This window comes from Pleuronectes platessa, chromosome 22, assembly GCF_947347685.1.
Source record: "Pleuronectes platessa chromosome 22, fPlePla1.1, whole genome shotgun sequence".
Classification (NCBI taxonomy): Eukaryota; Metazoa; Chordata; class Actinopteri; order Pleuronectiformes; family Pleuronectidae; genus Pleuronectes; species Pleuronectes platessa.
Window position 1 is genome coordinate 6805264 of NC_070647.1, and position 22535 is coordinate 6827798.

Consider the following 22535-nt stretch of genomic DNA (forward strand, 5'->3'; position numbering starts at 1 on the left):
ATGATGTCACAAGGCCAGTGAGGCTCCTTCAGTGCATAGCTACAGACAGTGCGCCATTGTATCTTCTGTACATTTTCACGAGTGCCGGGGGCAAACGTTTCATTCATAACACCAATATAAATCGCAGCAGAGGACGAGGTCATGGACGCCAGTGGCCACGGATAGCTGGGGCTGACCTGCTGTTACATAAGACAGCGAAGTACTGCAATGCCTTGAATCGAGTCTTTGTGTCCGTCCGAGACACGACAAGATGCCCTACGTCCCGAGCGCGCTTTAGGCGTGAAATTGGCCGGTGGATGTTCCAAGAAGGGCCCATGTGTCTGCGGGGTGTGTACTGTGTATGTACAGACTGTATCCAGGCAGGGGGGGGGTATGACGCCTCCGGGCTCAGAGCAAATGATTCAGCGCAGTATGTAATTCAAAGTATGTCAGATGCTCCAGACAGTTCACGTCTTTCTCTTTTCTTTTCTTTTGGTTGCTTGCTCTCTTTCCTTTTGACCCAGTTAATTCGAAGGGGTCTCTTGCATGAATGCATACATGCAGAGGGCTGGGGCTGCGGGAGAGAGGTCACGAGCGGATGACTGAATGGAGGACGGGGATAGCGAGATGAAATGGGAAGATATCATTGAAGAAGATGATCCGATGAGATGATAAGACGTACAGATCCAGACAAGGGGGGGAACAGTTAGGGAGAGGGCAGCGTGGACGCATGTAGAAATAATGCAAAGGAGAGAGTCAGGGTGGTGGGATGGGTGAATGGCGAATAGAAGGGTGGTGTGATCGAGGCCGACCCCTGAGGTTTTTCAATCTTTAATGGCGTTTAAAAAAAGCCATGTGGGGAGCTTGAAGAGAGTTTCTGCCTGAGTGGGCAGAGCATGCCTCTGCATCTCTGCAGTCATGTTCTCTCCACTATACTCCCAGTGTTGTAAATAAAAAAATGTGGGTAAACTATGAATTTGGCACAGTGGTTACGATTAAGAGCTGTCACCAGTGTCTGCAAACACAAGTTACAGTCTATTTATAGAGAATACATTTTTCCCCAAAGAGGCCTGTTGTAGAAACCAAGTTATTCTGCTCCATTTTTTTTATTTTATGTTATTATTAGTAAGTTATGAGTAAATTCATTTTGTGCTTGCTGGCTGTTTATGTCTTTGGGTTGCAGTAGCTTAGGTTACTTAAACTTAGCAATGTAAAGCAGATGTAGAATGTATAAACACATTCTGGTCAGGTTCCCTTTGTTTGTCTCGCTTTCGCTCCAAGTTTTTCGGCCAAATCAATATCTGATAAAAATAGACCTTGTGTACGTCGGGCGGCTTCGTGGTCTGTGGTCCATGTGGTCCATGTGGTCTAGCGTTTAACCATAATGTCCACGGTTGAGCTCCCGGTGAGGGGGCCTTTGTTTCACGTCGTATCCCTGTCTCTGCTTTTGTTCACTGTCTTTTTGTAGAGATTTAAATAAAGGCACAATGCCCAAAAAAGGAAATCTATATATACTTTTTTTTAAAGATATCATGAATAAAATAAAATGTAAATGAAACAGAGGTAATTTGCAACAGAACAATTTCCCATCAGATAGTACATTAGGTAATTTAACAAAAACAGCTTCTGGTTATTCTGTGCAAGGCCAATCTGTTTGACATCCGTACAATGCACAACTTTATTGGCCCATTTACACAAAAATAAACTTTGGGGGGGGGGGAATTATAAGTTGAATAATGGATGAGACGGGCGGAGCGGTGGTGGAGTGGTTTGTGCTTTCGTTTTGTAGCAAGAAGGTTCTCGGTTTGTTTCCCGTTTTAGTCGAGTCTCCTTCTGTGTGAAGTTTTGCATGTTCGCGTCTCTGTGGGTTTCTCCAGCTTCCTCCCACAATCTCCCATGCAGATCAGGATTATATAGACTGGAGACTCTAAATTGGCCTTAGGTGTGATTGTGAGAGTGAATGGTTGTTTGTCTGAATTCCATGAAGTTGTTTCGTTGTCAGGTTCCTGAATCATTTTAAACTTAAATAGAATGAAGCCATTGTTAATCGTTGTTATTAGCAGCTCCTCAGTTTTTTTGTATGGATACCCTGAAGGCAAGTGGAAGGCAATCTTTTGTTGATGTTAAAAATGACTATGACAAATTAAGTTATTCTTCACCTCAGGGCTTCTGAGGTAAGTTTTTCTGATCGTGACAAATTGAAACGTCTGTTCCAGCTTCTCATTAAGTCACCTGTCGTCCCTTTGGTCTCTTATCCGCTGTTATCTTGCATTTTCCATATTTGTGATCATTATAGTGGTTGTTATTGATTTAACTTCAAAATCAAGAGTCGCATAAAATGTGGTGCTTCGTAGGTGACTGAGGTCGAAGCTTCTGCTGATGTTGAGAGAATCGCGAACTCCAGCCTGTACTGATCTTCAGCTGACCTCTGACCTTTGTGTGGAGGGGGCAAGAGAAAAGAAAGATTTACTTCAGGAATATTTGTATTTGTTTGTTCTGAATCCGCATTCGTGACCTCTGCTGACAGAAGCAAGGTTTAAATCAAATTATATATTTAGTCGGAGAACTTCACAGCGACAGCAAACAATACGTGCTTAGTATAAGCAGATAAATCAAACCATTATAAAATCAAGAAGGAGAGAGAGTTAGCCACAAATCAGTCACACAGAGTTTTCGTATGTGGGAAATGATTTTCTCTCAGGAGAAGATTTTTAAATGTATGATGAATGTGGTACTTGTAGGCGTAGACCCTGCTTCATGTCAAGACAGTGCTTGTTCCCTGAGCAGACAGGAAGTTGGCTGGTACCACTCTTGTTACCCGGAGGTCTTAATTCAATGTACTTGGTTCAGAACAAGGCTTCATGAATAAAATATAGCATTCAAGACGTCTTTGAGCTATAGTTACCTTTTGTCTCATTGCTAAAATAATAGGGTTCAGCTACAGCATTAGGTCTTTATTCATTTAAATCATTGGAGTGGGGTCTGAGCAGTATGTGCAAAACATGATTGACTGAGCAAATATCATAATACACCCTCATCAGCACTCAGTTATTATACAAAATACAGTTTTGGGTATTGTTCTTAAGAATTTTGACTAAGTGAGTGTAGCCCACTCGCTGAAAAAACTGAGGATTATCATAAATATTGCATTCATCCTGAGGAATATGTTGACATGCCAAATTTCAATGCATTCCATCAGGTAGAGCTGCCAAGGTATTTACAGAGAAACAAGTATGAACATTAGTGACTGCGTGTACATGCCCACTAGTATCACGGTCAGGTTTTTGAAGTATCCTGTCTTCAGTATCCTGGATCTTAGCCCTTATCCGGGTTATAAAAAGCAGATTTAACAAGATGGAGTAGTCTGTAATTAACCAGGATACTGGTGCAGGGATACATCTTATCCCCGTTCCTGAAAACTGAACTCCATCATGGTGATGCGATCCCACCTGTCACGCCTGCATATCAATATTTGCTCTCATCTCCCATTGCTGCATGGTAATATGCGATGGTGGGATTTAACAAGCCAAAGCAACCTCATCTTCAATTGCCACCCATCACAATCGGTCAGCTGGGATACTTGTATTTGCCATGAATACAGGGGTAGGAATAACCTGATTTCTTGCTTACGAGTGTGCATGTCAAAGCAACCATTGTGATAATTGAGGAGGGCACCCCAGTCAGGGGGATTCATGCCTCATTCAAACTTCCAACTTACTGGTCAGCGGACTACGTAGCATAGATTACCGTCAATAACAGTCTCCCCTCATTATCGAATTATCGATTTAAAGAAATCCCTCCTCTTTCTTTTCACCACTGCTGTTTATTTATTTGTAGTATTTTGTGCAAAGCACCGAACTGCAGAGTAGAAAATCTGCCTACTGTTCAGACCGCACATGCCCTGAGAAATGGTCAGGTGATATGTGTTTTCAGGTGAGATACTATGGACTGGGATTATTGCTGATGCAGTGCTGAAGCGCTAGGAGATCATTTTCATTTTAAAATATCGTTTTAAAAAAAAAACGTATTGGTATGGATGTGAGAGATGTGAAAAGCTTTGAAAGATGTCAACAGTATTAATCAGATAAGACTCCGTAATGTTACTAAGTTTACAGATTTACAGAAGGTCCCCACAACACAAGGAAGACATGGACCACACACAAACACACACACACACACACACACACACATTCTCGGGTTCCTCACATCTAATCATAATCTCATTGAGCAGTCTTATGATAGAATATTGAGTTAGATGCTCCAGTTGCTGCTGGGCTGCACTATTATATCCAAACATGGAGCGTCCAGAACACACACAAACGCCTACACAACTACACTCACACACACCGTACACACACACAAACACTCACATAAAGAGAGAGCAAATTGCTCTTTGATAATAACATTTAGCTTTTAATTCCTCCCAGGTGAGTGTAGTTAAAGTGTCAGGACGCAGATTCTTGTTCTGCAGTTTTGTTCACGCAGGAAGTGTATCTGGGACGAAACGAATCAGAATTATTGGTGAGCGAAAGAGGGAAAGATGAACAGATCAAAGAAAAGAGAGAGAGAGAGAGAAGAGTTGCCTCTCGCGGGCAGCATTCCTCACACATGACTGTATAAGGAGAAAGAATCAGACACCATAAGACCTCGCTGACACACACAGACACATTTCTGCCGGCCCCTCTGTTATTTCTATACCGCTGGTCAAGTGCTTAGTGAGACAGCTCAATCAGACCTTTTCATCTATTTTAGCCACGGAGGAATTAATTTCATGACAGAGTGTGAGGATGTGAGAGACCCATTATGTCGTGTCAGCGTTAAACTTCATCCTTGATGTGTTGAACGACTCAATCGCAGTTTCCTGCATTCCTCTCCTGATTGTTTTAAGTTTTGACAACACAGGGCGATATTTCATGATAGAAACAAAGTATGTATGTATGAAAATCTTGATTCTCTCCATCCATCAGCTATACCGCTTACTGTGTGATGGCTGCTCGAGCTTGGACTATATATGAAAACTATACCTGAGTGACCAGCAGAGGGCGACTCCACGGGTTGCAACAAGAAGTCACTTTATGAGAAAATGACTAATTCTCACTGAACATTTGTATAAATTAAATCTGAATTGTCATTGTAAGCATTGCATACAACAGAATGAAAGAACACCTAATATAATAAATAATGTAAAATATATATAATTCTAAAGTTAGTTTATTTGGGCACAATCGTTAGTTTCCAGCTATTTATAGAATATTCATGTTCATTGTGTTTATTATGGTTCAACTAAGCGTCAAATAGATAATGAGGCATGTTTGAGGTGTGGATACAGTGTGATTGACAGCTACCGTCCAGGTCTCATGTGTAGGTGGGTATGCAGTATCCTCGAGTATCAGGCTCCGCCCCCCGCTGCTCCTAATGCGGTTACTTCTGATTACGTAAAAACCAAGATGGCACTCGACAAAATCCCAAAGTCGAGGATTCAAAGCGGCAAACCAGAACCCAATAATAATGATGAGAAACTTTATTTATACAACAAATTGAATCAGTAAATACAAAATTACAATCAAATAAGACACCCAACAAAAAACGATGATTTATGGTCAAATTAAACAGGTAGGACATGTTAAAAAAAACAACGTTGAGCCGAATTTGATAAATAGCTTTCCTAAAAAGATGCGCTATGAGAAGGGATTTAAAATATGCCACTGAATCTGCAAGCCTCAAATGCTCAGACCGGAAGTTTCCAGAGCCGGGGGGGCCCTGACTGCGAATAGCCCGGCCCCCTTTAGTCTTTAGCTCCAGACAGCCAGTGGGCCCCTGTCTGCGGATCTGAGGCTGCGCTCTGGCTCGCAAGGTAGCAGCCGTTATGGTGATTTGCTACTTGGGCCGGAGCCAGTGAACAAAGGGCTAGAGGCGGGGTACGCCCAGGACAGGTTATCAGTCTATCACAGGGCTGTCATGCAGAGACAAACACACCAGGCTGCGTGGAAATCAGAGAATAAAGTTTACAAGCGAAACATATAAAGTTACAGCCTGATGTTAACGTTTTATTGCCTGACAATTTAGCTGTGTTCAAGCATGAATTCAGACAGAGAGTGCAGAGAGGGGGCAGGAAATGTGTGGGGGGGGGGAGACCGGTATGAAATGAAACAAATGTTCTCTGACTGGCAGTCAAACTGTGGATGTTGCATTTATCTTTCCACTTCACCTGTGCCTCACCTCTAAGTTGGCTAACACCTACTTTGTTACATTGTGTTATGTTTCTGTGACAGTTACAAATAATCAGTAGAGCACACGTACCTCGGCTGAGGATCAACAGTCCCCTTAAATGCAATCAATTTACACACTTAATATACAATACAATATATAAAAAATTCAGTCTCCAAAATATGTCAGATTTTTATTCAAATTGTATACATTATTGCCTTGGTTCGATGAGTGATCAGGGACAGTCTAATGTTTTTACTCGACTTTGACTTTGTCTGGTGTCTGTCTTAATGTCCTGACTGGCTCTGTCTGTAGCTATATGGATCCACATAATCCAGATATTTGTCAGTAAATCACTTAAGTGTCTTTTATCTCCTCTGAGCATTCAGTGATCTGAGAGGATGGATTTGTTCCTAAAGATGTTGTTAAGATTAACAAAGAGGGGGCCTGTCTCCCGGTGCCGACTCACTCCCCCGTCCCTCCACTGCACACTCCCCTCTTAGATAAATCTGGAAGCCTGTTACTTGAACATCTTTAGAGAGAGTTGGTTGACGGCAGTATCCTGATGCTGGTGTGTTCTGACTCATCACACTTTAACCCTAACCCATGATTCAAGTGTAACGACAAGTGTTTCCCATTGATTATTTATTGGTTTCCAGTTTCATACTGAACCAAAATATCTTTACACATATTTGCAATGAAATGAGAGATCTCTAACTTGGTATGGGCCGTGCTATTTGCGAAGTGCTTGCTCCCGCTAATGCAAGCAACCGCATGCTCCCACCACTGTCCATAATGTTTTTACTGTCCAGGTGGATAGTCGGAGTTCATAGTTTCTGCTGCAATGCTGTTCTTACTCTCCTGCAAGAACATCTAAGGTACTTCTGTCTGTGACCTGGAAGAAGGTTCCCTCACATGTGGCTCCCTGAGGTTTCTAAATATTTATTCCCCTGTTCAGAAGGTTTATTTGGGTTATTTTTAATGAGGGTTAAGGGCTGAAGATGTCGCACATGGTTAAGCCCTATGAGACAAACTGTGGTCTGTGAATATGGGCTACACAAATTATATATTGATTGATTGATGATTGAGTAAACTTATCTTTGATTCTTTAGCTGGGATATCACGAGGACAGTTACTTGAGTACCGAGACGATTACGAAATTCTGAAGATGTCATGGTACTCTTTTTTTATTGACAGTAAAAGTAGTAAACTCATCGTGCTTCACCAGGAGACCCCGAGCTGTTTACTCCCCCTGATCTCAATCCATTTGAAAGCAATCAGCTCATGTCATTATACTTATGTAATAATTGTTGGGTTAATGTTGTTAAAGCGACTGACGGGAAATGACAATTGATGACCAAAACAACCCGAGTACTCTGACTCCAAACCACAAAACTGTTTAAGTAGACAACGTTCTTTCTGTCTCCGTTTAATCAGGATGTAATTACCACTTGTCACCGCAGTGGCTGGTGTTACATAACGTTGCTGTAAGAAACCAGTGTGAGGAAGGCAGTAGCGCTGGTGATTGTCAGTCCGCTGGTCCATATTCAGAAGGTTTAACTTACCACTGCAAAGTCAAACTTGCATTTGTTGCTGTTTGCACTGATAAATGTGCTTTTTGTGCTGCAGGTGTTTTAGCACTATCACCCACACTGTCAGCTCAGCTGGTTCTTCTGCTTGGGAGCAGACTCAGGTTTCCATAAAATGAAAGACTGACTTCATCCAATCACTTACATTATAAATAAGCCATGTAGTGGAACAGAGGGTGAGACCCTATTTACGTTATCTAGGAGAGATTGCATCCACATGGATACAGCTTGGCTTTGTACCACTAACTCCTGAACATACGTTCTCGAGTATGGGATGAATATCATGCCATATTCAAAAACTTAAAAAAAACACTTTGAAAGGTGGAAGCGTGGTTGTATGAAAGCTTGAAATCCAGTAAAATGATTTTGCAACATTTTGCCTTGCCTTGCAAATTGTTTTCATCGTCTGAAAGAAATTTCTCTCTGCAAATATTATTTTGTATTTGAGTTTTCCTTCTTTGTCGCTTTGTCAAATGTGTCACTTGTAAATGTAAACAGTGTAAATAGTGATTTGAAAACTGGTGCACGAACATTGGAGAAAAAGCTTAAAACGGCAAATCTTGATTTTTAAAACTTTGCAGACGCACACCTACACTTCTATTGCATTGTTGTTTCAAGGCCAAGCCCACATATTTCCGAGTTCACGAATCATGTGATCTTTCACAGCATTGTCCCCCAGCTCTGATCAGAAACACAGAAAGTCTTGTCTGCTCTTTGCTGAAGGTACAGTCCAATCACACGCTATACACAACATTTTTTGGTAAAGACGTGGACATTTTTTGTGTCCGAATATGGCACGATACTTATCCCATACATAAGATGTGGTCTCATCTGAACTATCAGTGTTTGTGTGCTGTTGAAACCAGATGTCTGTCCATACATGCCGATCCACTAGATTCATCTTTTATTCAATGTCTGGCCTCGTCGTAACTGCAGATTAACCGGAAAAAAGCATCAAAGGTTGTTTTCTTCGAATTCCCAGATTTTCATTTACATTGTGCTCCTCTGACTGACGGGACACCAACACGCTTCCCTGTGGTTTCTTAAGAAGTTCTGAGTCATGAAGCTGTAACTTTATCACTTAACTTTGCCTTTTGATCCTGGACCCAACAGATTCAGAATATCTGGCGCCTGAATTGTTTGGCCGCCACAGAGTTTACATTACTCCACCATTTTCTTTTTGTCATTTCAACAGCCTTCAACAGGCATTTAATATCAAGTATTACACCCAACAGTCATTGGGTCTGGGTCCAACCATCATCAGTGTTTAACTTTTTCGGAGATAACAAAGTGTGACCTAATTTTATAAATATAGAGTCAAAGTTTGGCTCAGGAATATGTTTTCATTTTCATGTGTTAGAGCCTTCACTCCATCAGGCCTTTAACTGCAACTGGACTCCACATTACTGATGGCCACAACAGATAAGACAGAATGTGTGTGTGTGTGTTCTTATCCTGCATTGTCAAATCATTTATTGTACACCATTGCTTTATTTGCCACAAAGAGAACACATCTCCTTCTGCCTATATAATTTTTCTCTTTTAAATTCCTCTATTTAACGTTTTCTCGTTGTCTTAACTTATTTACTGTCGTTCTTCTACCTCTCTCGTCTTCCTTCCTCCCTTGTCTCCCTCTCCCCTCTCTCTCCTCTTCACCGTGAGCACGCCGGCCTTTATGGCTCCACATGTGGTTCGAGTTTTCAGCCTGTTTGTTTTGCCAGCACAATAAAGAGTGTTTACTACAAGGAAAACAAAGGAAAGGAGTCCTAATAAAGTTTATTGCACTTTGTGTCAGGTCCCAGGCTGAGGGAGGGAGTCATGTGTAGTAATGAGGCTTTGCCTCAGCCTGGTAAAGATAAATCAGGATGGAAATAAAAGTGGACTGAGACAGACTTGAAGCAGCTCCCAGCGATCACCTGTCGAACAATGCGCTCAGTGGATCATGCTTCGACTGGGATTATTGTTGTGTAGGTGGTCCGTCTTTGTTTTGCTGCTCATGTGAACCACCTGCTCGATTCCAACCAATACATTTTTCTATTTATTTCCCATCAAGCATGAAACGATAAAACAGAAAGGAATTTGAGTTTCCTCTTCTCTCCAGCATCCATCAGGTTTTAATGTGTGCTTTCGTTTTAGGTACAAAGACTACAGGGAGCCCCCTTGGTCTCCAGATGCGTACCAGTTCTCCAAACACTACTGGTGTGTCCTGGCTGCACGGCTGGCTTTTGTCATATTGTTCCAGGTATGTGATCTCATTGTTTATTTTTTGTTTATGATCTGATGCTTATTACAGCTGACACAGAATAACAAGCATAGTACACATAGGAATGCTTATAGGAGTGCTTCAACAGGTGCATACATGGTTATGTGTTTTCAGTAGGCTACATAAGTTGCACTGCAGTGTAGTAAAAAGCACAGCATAGATTTTGTATGTGTTGTTCCATTGCCCATTTGATGTGGCTCAGTTGTATGGAGGTGATTTGTAAATTAAAAGACACAGAAAGTGATTGTGTGTGTTCATGCGTTTGTGGACCAGTCAGTTCTAATTCGGTGGATTGTGCTTTATGGTCGCAGACACGACCAGATGCTGGAGTCACATTCCCACCAGCTCCTTTCATAAACAACTCATTCGGCTTTCAACCAATTACCAACATGTGTCTTCTTTTCAAAGCCCTGTGAACTGTATTACATGTATCAAATTAAAGCAGGATTGTCCGCAAAATAAAGTAAGAGAAAAAAACCATTATATTATGAGGTGCTATTTCATTATTTGATATTATTAGGGCGTAAATGCATTTGTGTTGAAAACCGGAGCACATACACATTATAGGTTCCTTTTAACTTCCACAGAAACATATATTACACGACCTGTCATTTTTTTTTAAACATTCATCTCTTCATCCATCTCTCTCTCGCCCTCTCTGCTCCAGAACCTCGTGATGTTCCTCAGCCTCGTGGTCGCCTGGGTGATCCCTGACGTCCCCAAAACCATCGTGGAGCAGCTCAAGCGGGAGAAGAAGCTCCTGGTGGACGTCTTCCTGAGGGAAGAGAAGGAGAAATTCCAGCTCATCCAGAGCCTCTTCGCCAAGGACACCACGCTGCAGCCGGGCAGCAACCTGCTCGCCCCGGGAACGGGCTTCTCCATCCCAGGCCGCTACAGCACCCTCCCCCCAGGCCCCACGCAGACCCCGGCTGGAGACGGAGCAGTGCCGAGGGCGAGGTGTAGGGCCGCCAGCTTCAGCCAGTTCAGCAGGAAGATTCCACCGTTGAACGAAAACGAGAATTCCAAACACACAGCGGTGTGACACACATCTGCGGGGTGTAGCTCAGGACTGCGTTGCTCGGGCGATTCGGTCTGCACACGTCTTTGACTGTGTCTCTTGTGTCCGGGTGCGTTCGACACAGTAGCGCTGTGATTAAAGACGTCACAGCCTAATTCTGAACATGACATTTGATTAACTGGTCTCAAGTTGGGTTGGATGTGCACACCGGTTGAGTGGGTGTGTATGTTGTTCCTATTCGCAGCGACTGTTCACCTGATAGTGTTACCATTTTTACTTTTTGGTAAGAATAAATGACTTAGTGAGCAACACTAGCTTCATAGCGTAGACAAGCAATAATTACTGTGTTAACAATGTAATATTACAGGGACGAAGAGACTGGAGATAAAGACAGATCTATGAACTAATGGACAGATTCACTGCTTCAACGTAGACTGATAGATGGACATTGTGGCTTACTACTAGAGCGGGGGACGGTCAGAAGCTGCCTGCTTTTTGTGCTTACGCTCTTTACGTCATTTTTTTGTTTTGAACTGAATCTGTAGCAGCTCCGACATTCCGCATTCTCCATACTTTCCGCTGCATGGCGCCGAGAGCACACACGCCTCCTAGAAGAGCTAATCATTTTCTCTTTTTTCTACACCAGTCATTGTGTTCAAGTTCATTTTTCGTCATAGAATTCAGGAATCTCTTTGGAATCATTTTCAGACTTTACTAAGATTGTGAGTCACGCTACATCTGCCGCTCATTGTCTCTCACCTCCCTGTACGTACTGATGGATGGATGCACATGCCAATGTGGCATATTGTTGTACGCCACTATTAGATTCCAGTCCAAGCTACAGTTTTAGAATTAGATGAATTGTGAAGCATTTTTCCTGTTAGCCATATGGACGTTTACAGCTGTCGGTAGAATTACCTGATGACTACACTTTGTTAAAACTTTGCAAACTGTGAATAGCTAGAAATGGTCTATGTGTTTATTGTCATGGAAACCAATACTTCATAAGCATTCCTTCATTATAAAATACCAGACTATACACTGACTTTCTTGCAGGTAAGTAATACATCTGGATATCTACTACTCAAACAGAAGAGCTCTGATCGGGGAAGTTAATGGTGTCATGCAAGTTCTGATTGGCAGCCATGTTGGAGGTTTGTTGAGAAACACAGACGGTGCACAGACTCGAACAGGACCATCTGTTTCTGACTGAATCAGTCTTTCCAGTACTCAGATACATCTGATAGATTATATGTTTAGACAACCTCAGCTTGTTGGCTAACACTTGTGCCCTCATTTTCTAAGGGCAAAAACACAATGGAGTGACAGAAATGGAGTCCATGGCATGTATGCTGCTCTCTGCCGACAATCCCACAATACAACGCTGCACATTTTATAGATTGTGCGACTCAAAAACTGACAGTAATGATGTACAATAATAAAGATAAGTAAGTGTCTAAAATCTCTACGACTCAATACCATGGACTGTAGATATAGATTGGACATCTTGATCGCCACCTGGTGGCTGGCTGCAGTATAGGTCGTAAACCCTGCCTCCTCCATGTTAGTGGATGACATGGATTAAACAAAAAAGTCAAAGTAGGGTAAAGTTCGGTTCGTCAATCGTTCATTCGTCAGACATGTTTGGTTTCAATTGGTAATTTGACACTATAAAAACATGGTGAGATGTTTTGATTGACAGCTGAGATTGCCCCATGATTTGCCGAGTGCATGCATTAGCAGTGAGCCTGATACTGCAGTGTCCATATCCAGGATATTTTGGTGTAGCGAGTGGTGAAGGGACGTCCATCTTTATTTACAGTCTATGCTCACTACTCAAATGACAGAGAGTTCACTAGAGAGAACAATAAGAAGTTTGCCACTTTCTTAAGATAGCGCTGGTGAAATAATTGTCATGTCCCTTAACAACATTCAATATTTGGGAGGATCCTTTGTGATATGTTTGTATATGGAAATCAGCGAGCTAAACTGGCGTTTTACTCTGACAGTGGAAGCTAATGTTAGCTGCTCCATGTACATTTTTTGTTTGTGTTATTTCAACACCGGCTGAGCCTTTGACACCCTCTGCAGACTCAGAGCTGTTTATTCAATATTATTCAAAATGTAGCTGTAGATCCAATCGTGTTGAAAACAAAGGGCCAGATATTGCAACTCCCAAACAAAAAATAATTTTCCTTTGATGATGCAAATTAAGAGTGCTGTAATTGGAACGACTAGACGCCATCTTTGAACACCATATCCAGCTCTTGTGACATCACCATGCCGACATGTGGACCTCAGTGCTGTTTAAGAGGCCTTTTGTGTATTTCTGTCTCGGTTAGGACTCAGTGACAGACTGTTCACTTTAAATGTGTTCACATGGATTTTAGGACAAGGACATAATTAGGAGTGATGTACTGGATTTTGTCATTCAAGAAAATGTGATCCTTACCTTAAGCTGGTGTAGAAGTTCCTTAATACGTGATTTGTTGATGGATTATGAAATGATTTTTATATGTTGTGTGATCTGTTTGCTTTCTTCTCTTTGGCCTTTTCTTTTCTTTTTCTATTTTATTGTTTGGCCTTTATAGGAAGCCATATAGTCCTAGTGAGATTTCCTGGCCAGAAGATAATATTAAAGCTACAAGGCTGAAGTTTCTCTGCTTGCTAGAATGTGGCAATGCAACCACCCAGTAAATTGTTTTTAGATAACCCCACAAGGAAATGCATTTAAAATGACATAATATTGATTATTATCTCAGGTACCCATTTACTCTTGTAGACTTTTCCACTGTGGAGATGTGGAGAGGGTCTGGGGTTGACTGGTCTTGTGGGAAGTTTATTTGGCACCCAGTTGACAGGTGCCTGAAAATGGCAGCAGGTCAAGAAATGACTCCTGATAAAATGTTCCCTTGTTTCCCCCTGCCTTGTTCCAGCTTAGCCTTGCTACGGGTTGTCCCTCCTAAGAAAGAAATACAAAAGAAAGGGCTCTGCTCACTTTATGTTCAAATACAAAATTAAAAAAAATGCATTTTAGTACAATGATTTCCAATCGAGCCAAGAAACACTATTAAACAAGCTTTTTGTAACATATAAAGACCCATATATTGTTCTCATGAATTGGGAATTGAGACCAAAACAAAAATAAAACGAGAAAAAACTGAGTGAATACCTAACTTGCATTTGTAAAGCTATTGTGGCACAACGCTATTGGGATGATGATAATGGTTTATGAACATTTCTGTCACTTAGTGGACGTTGTAGTTCTTGCTACATATGTGACACTGTTAGAATAAGACCTCAGGGGGGTTGAGGTAACTTCAGTTAAGACATAATGAGTTGATTTGTCTTCTCTATGGCATTTGCAGCTTTAAACAGGTAGTTAGCATTATTGCACATTCATTTTAATATTAATATCTACACACGATTGTAGACTTGCATTTTCATTTTCATTTTTTATAACCAGTAGTGGGGCAGCAGCAATGCTTAGTCGAGTGCTCTGTTGTTCCTCTAGTTTTATCTGGTGGTTTTATCCTGAAAACATTATTTATTTTTAGTGCTCTGGAAAGAAACCTGTCAACTAAACAAGAAGTGAAAGCCCTTCATATAGTTTTAGATTAAATAGCAGGGGGTACATATAATGTCGAGAAAAGCAATAAACATTGGACATTTGTTTGTGTCACCTAATTTACTGTGAAGATCCATCTCTTTAAGTAAATGAATGTATGTAATGTTGTTGATTGTGCAGCAGTTTGTCTTTTTCAAGTGAAAAATAACCATCTCTGCCATTGTGTTTTCTGATTTTCCCTGAAGGCAACACTGACATCATTTCCTGTTAGTGGATTTAAATGGAGGAGCTTGTCCCTTGATCTTTTGCAGGTGAAAACATTTGTAGTTAATGGGAAAATTCATCAAAAGTTATGGTTTTTCATGGATTACGGCTCAGCCCCATCTTTCTGAGAAGGATGTGCAGCACCGTGTTCAGGTTAGTGGGAGTGTCTGCTGATCCACATCACTGGATCACACAAAAGCTTGATCTGTAAATGTTTGAATCATTATGAGTCCTCTTCATGCATATAACAAACAGTAATTGATGATAATGCACATAAACATGTTTTCTTGTTTAACTACAAGTAAAAAAACAGAAGAATCCTGAAGTAGAAAATTAACGAGAACTTAGTTGGGATCTGTGTTGCTCATGTATGCACCACAACTGGAGTGATGTCTTTTCATAGTGAGGGTCATGTGGGTGTTCATTTGCATGTTGGAACAGAAGATCAGGTACTTTTCCTTTTTGTAGTTTAGGAGCCAAATTGGCATGAAACCACAACTGAGCTGAACCCCACTGCAGAAGAATGAGCTGCACGCAGTGAGGGTAGATAGTGCTGTGTGTGTGTTTGTGTGTGCGTGTGTGTGTCTTAGTGCGTGAGAGAGAATCTAAAAACCTCTTTTCGCAAACTTCTTCTTCTGGTAAAAGTTTTCTGGTACGTGCCCATCCTACCAGAGAACATATTTGGTTATTTTGCTGATCCAGGTAATGGAACAGGATTATAGCTATAGGGTTGATCATCGTAAGGCCACACTTACGAAACAATGCAACTAACGCATGTAGTCAAAGCTACACATTATTACAGTCGTGCGAGGGCCTCATACACCGTCTTTTCCAGACAACCGTATTTATTAGGGCTGTCCCTTTTTTAATTCAAAATTTCAAATATACAGTTTAGAAGAGCATTAGACCGTCTAAGGTAGTTTGCCTTATATTCCAGCAGAGGGCGATCACTGTCAGCTTGACCTATTGCATGCCCTCTTGACCTATCAGTAACGTGGGAAGACCATCATGACAACACAACAGAGAAACGCGGAAATTGTATTAAAAGTGATTCGGAAACAAATAACCAACCAAACCTCTAAGGGCTAGAATCCAAATTAAGAATCTTTCAAGGTGTTTTTCGTTCCACTTTTCGTCCTTTTTTCGCCACGTTGCGATGACAGTGTCACGTGGGCTTCTTTAGACTTCACTAACTCTGTCATCGACACCAACACTGCAGTGACACAACATAAGATCAGCTTTATTTGTTACGTACACAAATATGGAACCAGCAGTGACTGCTTACATGATTGCAACATTACAATGATGATCGAAACCAGGTGTTCCGTTGTGGGTTGTGGCTTGCATATCATGCAATCAGCATCCTGGATTTAATATTATGGGATAGACATTCCTGACCTTTAACTGGGAATGACTTGACAGCTCTGCCGGCCGCTGTTGTGGACCTTTTTATTCCACTGAGCTGCGTTAGCCTCAACACTGAGTGGAACCACAAAACAGCTGGTTTGGGGAAGCAATTGAGCAATAAGTGCTTCTGAAGAACAAATGTACCCAGTTAACTGAAATCTGTAGTTGAGATACTTTCAGTTCTGCTCTCTTGGAAAAGAAATGTCTATGATGTGATCAGTTAAAAAACCCAGAAATGTTGAGGGCACATTTGCAGCCAACTGTAAATTCGCCTATCAGTTGTGCTGACTAGGTCTGTTTCCAGACATGATTAGTCACTGTAGTCAGTGTATATTAAAGCCTATGGGTTCATTTGACAAGCCCTGCTCTCAGGAACCGTTACTGTTTGGGTTTCCAGCGTGAAACTGATGGCTGACCACACCGCAGGGGAATTACACAAACCTGGGACAAGCCTTCATGCGAGCGTTAAAGACAATATGTAGCAAAAGGGAATAGATAGGGTGAGGCTACAACTACAAACAGATGGTTAAAAGAGAGGATAGATAAAATGCTGGACTTTAAAGATCAGACATCTGAGTATGATGTAAAGCCTGTAGTGTTTTTACAGTCCCACAGGTTTTTTAACTAACTTGGATAGACTGACCAAAGCTGTGAAAGGGGAAGAAAAGTTGTACAAATTAATTACAATATACAGTTTATTTGTAGAGAGGGGAAGGCCAATAGGGGGACAGAGCCAGAGCTAAATTTAATTTGTTTACTCCTACATATCTAACTCTCCATTCACTGTTAACAGGCAGTAAACGGTGGCTGGATTTTAACAGTATAAACAGAACAATAGTGAAGTTTTGCAAAGTTCTGTTATCATGTTTTTGATTTTGGAAAAGGTTTATAGAAAATAGACTAACCGTTGAAATGGTACTTGAGATGAAATCATATATTTTTTTGGGGAGGGGGGGGGTTTGTGAGTCAATCCAGGATCACAGAAGATAGGAATAGCACATAAGAGCTGAGAGGAAAGTAAAAAAATGTCAATCTGTGAACTGATAATGAAAATGTTTTCTTTTAAAACGTGTTAGCCCTCAGAGGCAACTGGAAAAGATATTTCCCGAGGTTAATTTTTCTTATTTTTCTCATACCTATAAATCAAGTTAAGAAAATAACCCTCTGCTGTTACAGACGAGTGATCTGTCGGTGTTGGGTTTTGTAAACTTATGAACACGAGAGACTGAAGGAAACACAAAAGGTTGTGTTTCCTTCCATGGTGGTTTTTTATTTCTCTTTGGACTCTCACGCTGCAAAGTCTGTGAAAAAAACGAGAATAGAGATTTTCTTGCTTAGAAGAAAGATCCTGATTCTTGTATATAATCGTTTGAGGTTTCTTCTGGAATCCTATTTAGATTTGTTTGAATTTGTACTTAACTCAAACTTTCCTCCATTTTTCTCTCACAAGCTCCATGTCACTGCTGTTTCTTTGCTGGTTATTTCCCTGCATCATGTGGGTTAACGCCACTTTATCACTGATTGATGGAGAAAGACAAGATCACCCACCATTTTGTTTTAGAATCTTTGGGAGAAGGTAGTTTTGATGCAGCCTAATTAAATTGTTGAAGAATACTTGTCCGATAGAAATTAGATCGCGTATAGACCGCAATTTTCATATGATTAATCATGCTCCTCTCACGTACTGGAAACATTCGTAACTTCCAAGTTGTATTCGCAGGTTATGTAACATTACCGTCATGGCGAAGGCTAGTGAAAATATCTTCAGAGCTCGTCTTATCTTCACCTCGCATTTCATCAGACACCTTTGATGCCCAACAGTTGATGGATGTTGGATGGATGATTCAACAGGCTGTGGCCTGCTATCATTGCTGACATGTGAACTTTTTTACGCACAAGGTTTCTTTGGAACCCTTCAAACAACTCGTTGCCACTCCCACATTGTCAGGCATCAAATCACACCCGATCATGAAAGTGCTCTCCTACTGCCAATATGCATTAATTACACATAAATCTCACACGGCATTCTGAATATTGTCATTATTGTAAAAAGCATGCAACTCTCAGCGGACATGGACCGTGGAAAGCTCTGCTCAGCTCACCACAGAAATCCCACTCTGAGCCCAGCCCAGGGAGCTGTCAATCAAAGTAGGGCTGTAACTAACGGTTATTTTGATAATCGATTAATCTGTTGATAATTTTTTTTCGATTCAGCGATTAAAGACAAGATCTACAATTAACTCCCTCCATCGGCTTATCCGAAAAGCAACTTCATCTTCTTGTACATTGCTGTTTTGATTTTAATCCTCGACAGAATTAAACTGAAGACATCTGAAACTGGAATTAAATATTATAATATCATGAGTCAACTTAATTGCATATATCCATAATGAGAAAACACACAAAGAGTTTTTGAGTAGTTCAAAATAATAAAAATTTCCACTAGTCAACAGTGAAAGTAGAATTAGTCAAGTTGGTATCGCTGACATCTATAAATATATTGTGGATAATCACACTAATGTTGAAAAAGCTTGTCCTGCTGAACGAGCCTGAGACAGAGAGCAAAGATGTTTTTGTGTTGTAGAACGAAAACGCTTCAAAAAAATCATTAATTTATGTTAAGTATCTTTATTACTGCTTTGGGTTCAGTATCAGTGCTCTTTCTCTTCTCTCCATTCATCATATAGATCTCTCGACCGCCGCTGCTCCCTCTCTCTCCTAGTTAAGTCAGGGCAGGGTCGGACATCAAAAGTCTGACCCTTTTACATTAAAGCCTTAAATAAATCCTGACCAGTTTACACCGGACGGTCTGTAAAAGCTTAAATGTAAAGTGTCATGTGATCTACACAAGGCACGGGATTGGCGGGTTTACTGCCCCCACCTCAGGAGACACCGACAAATCAATTACTAAATTACTAAATCTTTAGTAGGTTAATAGGTTTTTCATTTCAGTCACTGAAACAATCTTACACATAGCTCAGAGAAAGTCATTTCTTAAGCTCCTCTGCTTTGTCTTTTATCTTTTTATATTTATGTTATTAAAACATTTCATCTGGCTTGTTTGGTGCGGTTCTTTTCTTCAACTGTGCCACAGTTGATATGGTTCCTTGGGGTCTTAATGAAGTGTCTGTAACATATTTTGGTCAAAACACCACAAGGATCATTTAAAACAGCACCTTTTTACCCTGTCTAAACAGCCCTCCTCAGAGTGACCTGTTTTGAGTGCCCCGCCCCCCTCTCACCCTCACCCCTCCTCCCTCCTTCACGAGATACAAGCGCCCAGATTTTTAGCTATCCATTACCTCTGTAGAGATATGGCTACTGGAGACGAAGATACAATCTTGCAACCATATCGTTTTGAACAAGAGTCAGATGGGCCGAAGCCTGGCTGCGAGAGCCCCAGCGCCCCAGCTCAGCCCCGAAATGGGAGCAGTGGGAACTGGACCTGCGAAGCAGCAGCATCCTTCCACACTGTTGAGTCAACGTTTTGAGGTGTCCCGGGGGTGTCCGCCTCGACGATCGGCATGTTTATGCGGCCACTTAGATGTGTGACGGGTAGCAGCATGTAGCGAGACTCCCTACATGGGCATGGTTGGAAAATGACGTATTTTTCGTAATCCCATTCTACGCACTCTAGCGTATCGTTTCTGACATAGAGGAACCACAAGAAATCGCGGGAAATGTTTTTTTCCAGAGTTTTTGGGACGGTAGACATGCCAGATACCCAAATTAACGTGTAGAAACAGTACAAAAGTGGAATTTTCATAATATGTCCCCTTTAAAAGAGCCCAACCTCAGATTGAAGACGTTGTTACATGTGGCTGCTGGGAGGGTCGGACGTTTGCAAGATAATGACATTAACATTATTACTGTCAATTTCTTCACATTGTCACATTTCAACATTCACATAGTCTCTGGTGGATGTAAACACCGTGGGCTCTCATGGGAAGAGAGAATGGTACGCATACAGCGGGAGAGAGTGAGGAGAGTTCACCCCCCTGTACGTCTGTGTCCTCAGGCACAACTATACTTTGCATTAGAAGTCATATACTCCTCCTTTTTGTTCTTTCTCTTTGCCACTCTGGAAACACCTGTTCCTCCTCATCTCACCTTCCTCTCCTCCTCCCCCTCCTCTTCTCTCCATCTCTGTCAACTGCTTTAGTTTTTCCCCTTTAATGAAAAGAGAATGAAAGAGTTCTATGGAACTCTGATATGAATACTTTCTGAATGCTTTCATGTGTCGCTCTGGAAAAAATGCCCCAGGCCACACCTTGCACACAAATGCACAAGCACACACATGCACAGGCACACACACCACCAGCCTCCATGCACTCACAACCTGTATGAACTAACAAACACTACAATTGTACAATTAATTTAAATGCTTGTGCACTCATGCTTTTTCATTCAGAGCCATTTTCAGTGGGAAACGTCCTATCAATTCCTTGTATGTCTTGAACATGTGGAAAAATTTACAATAAAGCTACTTTATCTTATTTATCTTATCTTATCTATTTAACGGTTACATGGGTGTGCACACACACACACACAAACATAAATACATGTCACAGCTAAGACACAGGATTCTCTGTCTATCTGCGTAAATAAGAAAAGTAGTAGTTAATCCTCCATTTCATTATTTTCCCCTTCACTTTTTCACAGAAAATGACAGTTATAAGATATTCCGAAATTATAGGAGCTATCCTGTAATATATATATATATATATATATATATATATACACACAATGTCAGAACCTACACACACTTGAACAACATGAGTCAGTCTCAGCTCTACCTTCGGACATTGTACCTCATTTTTATAGCATCAAAAATAGGATAAAACCAAAATGATCAGCAACATGTTTCTGTGTGTGTGTGTATATATAACATCTTAAAGATGTCCTTGTTTGTTATTGTATAATGATGTAGAGGGTTTTCTAGTGGTTGTTTCATAGGATATGATAAAAGCTAACTAGGATTCAACGCAATCCTTTGTTTACAAGTATAAACCTGTGTCCAGGACACTACTCGCCCTTCTCTGGCCATTTGTTTTGTGTCTGCAGACTCAGACCTCATATTTATTCATTTCACTGTCTATTTTCTGCTGTTGTCTTCTTCAGCTCCCTCATTTACCATAAAAGGCCACAGTGAGCTGAATCTTGCTCCTGCAGACAAATAAATATACACATGCAGTGACAAGGATGCAAGGACAAATACACAACAACCCCAAAATACATACACACATTCATATTTATTGGAATGCATCAACAAATTAGACAAAACACACATTCAGACATGCTGTAGATTTAAAAACCATTCAAAAAAACAGGGAGTATTTCACGCATCAACCTCTAGGGGCAACCGCAGTAACTTGCGTTTTTTGTTGACAGGTTTTTCAGGCCGAGATTCTGTTTTCCATTCGCTACACACCGTTTAACTCGAACTACTGATCATAAATCCATAAATACTTTTTTTAGGAGGTCCAGATGACGTTTTGGCTACAAAATGCAACACGCCTCTGGGCCAAAGGTCGGTGTGCTCTGCCTCTTTTGCTCTGCATGTCGACTGTTTACCTGCGGGTAACCAATGCCTGCTCAAACCTGATTGGTCAAACTAGAAACGGAAACCAGACGACTTTCGGCCCCAAAACCTGGTCATGATCATCCCACTCATCCAGCAACTCTGTATTCCCCCGGGCTCCCCCAGAAATCGATCAACCTCCTTTAACCAATTTAAAACACAGCTGCACGGGTTCTTACACGAACTCGAAAATATGAGCACATCACACCCATTTTCACCTCATTCTTCTGGTGATCTGTCATCAATAGAATTGATTTGATAATTGATTACTTGTTTTTAAATCCTTGAATGGCCTAACCTAGCTGACCTCCTCATCCCTGATATCCCTGGCCCGTACTCTTAGATGTATCAAAGTATCTGTTGCTCTCAGTACCCAGGGTGAGACTTGAGAGAGAGAGAGGATGGAAGGACTGAAGCACTTTGTAAACTGTTTTTTTTCAAACATTCCAGTTAATTTGTTCATTGGTTGGTTGGTTAGTTTGTTTGATGACACAAAAACAACAGAATAGATGTCGACCAAACTTTGTGAGAGGAAGCGGTATGGGTTAGGCAATAACCCATTCAATTTAGTGCAGATCCAGGGTTTTATTTTTTATTTTCCTTTATACAGTTTCACAGTTTTCTCAGGAACCAATACATGGCGTCAGATGGAATTAGTT

At 41.1% G+C, this 22535-nt stretch overlaps 1 protein-coding gene across 1 annotated transcript in view; it reads left to right on the top strand.

Moving 5' to 3' along the window:
* ano2b (anoctamin 2b) overlaps positions 1–11080 on the top strand; it is a 54159-nt gene extending 43079 nt beyond the window's left edge. The window contains exons 24-25 of the mRNA XM_053414950.1: positions 9912–10017; positions 10706–11080. Coding sequence (XP_053270925.1) covers positions 9912–10017; positions 10706–11080 — 481 coding nt within the window. The remainder of the gene's footprint in view (positions 1–9911; positions 10018–10705) is intronic.
* The last annotated feature ends 11455 nt before the right edge of the window (positions 11081–22535 follow it).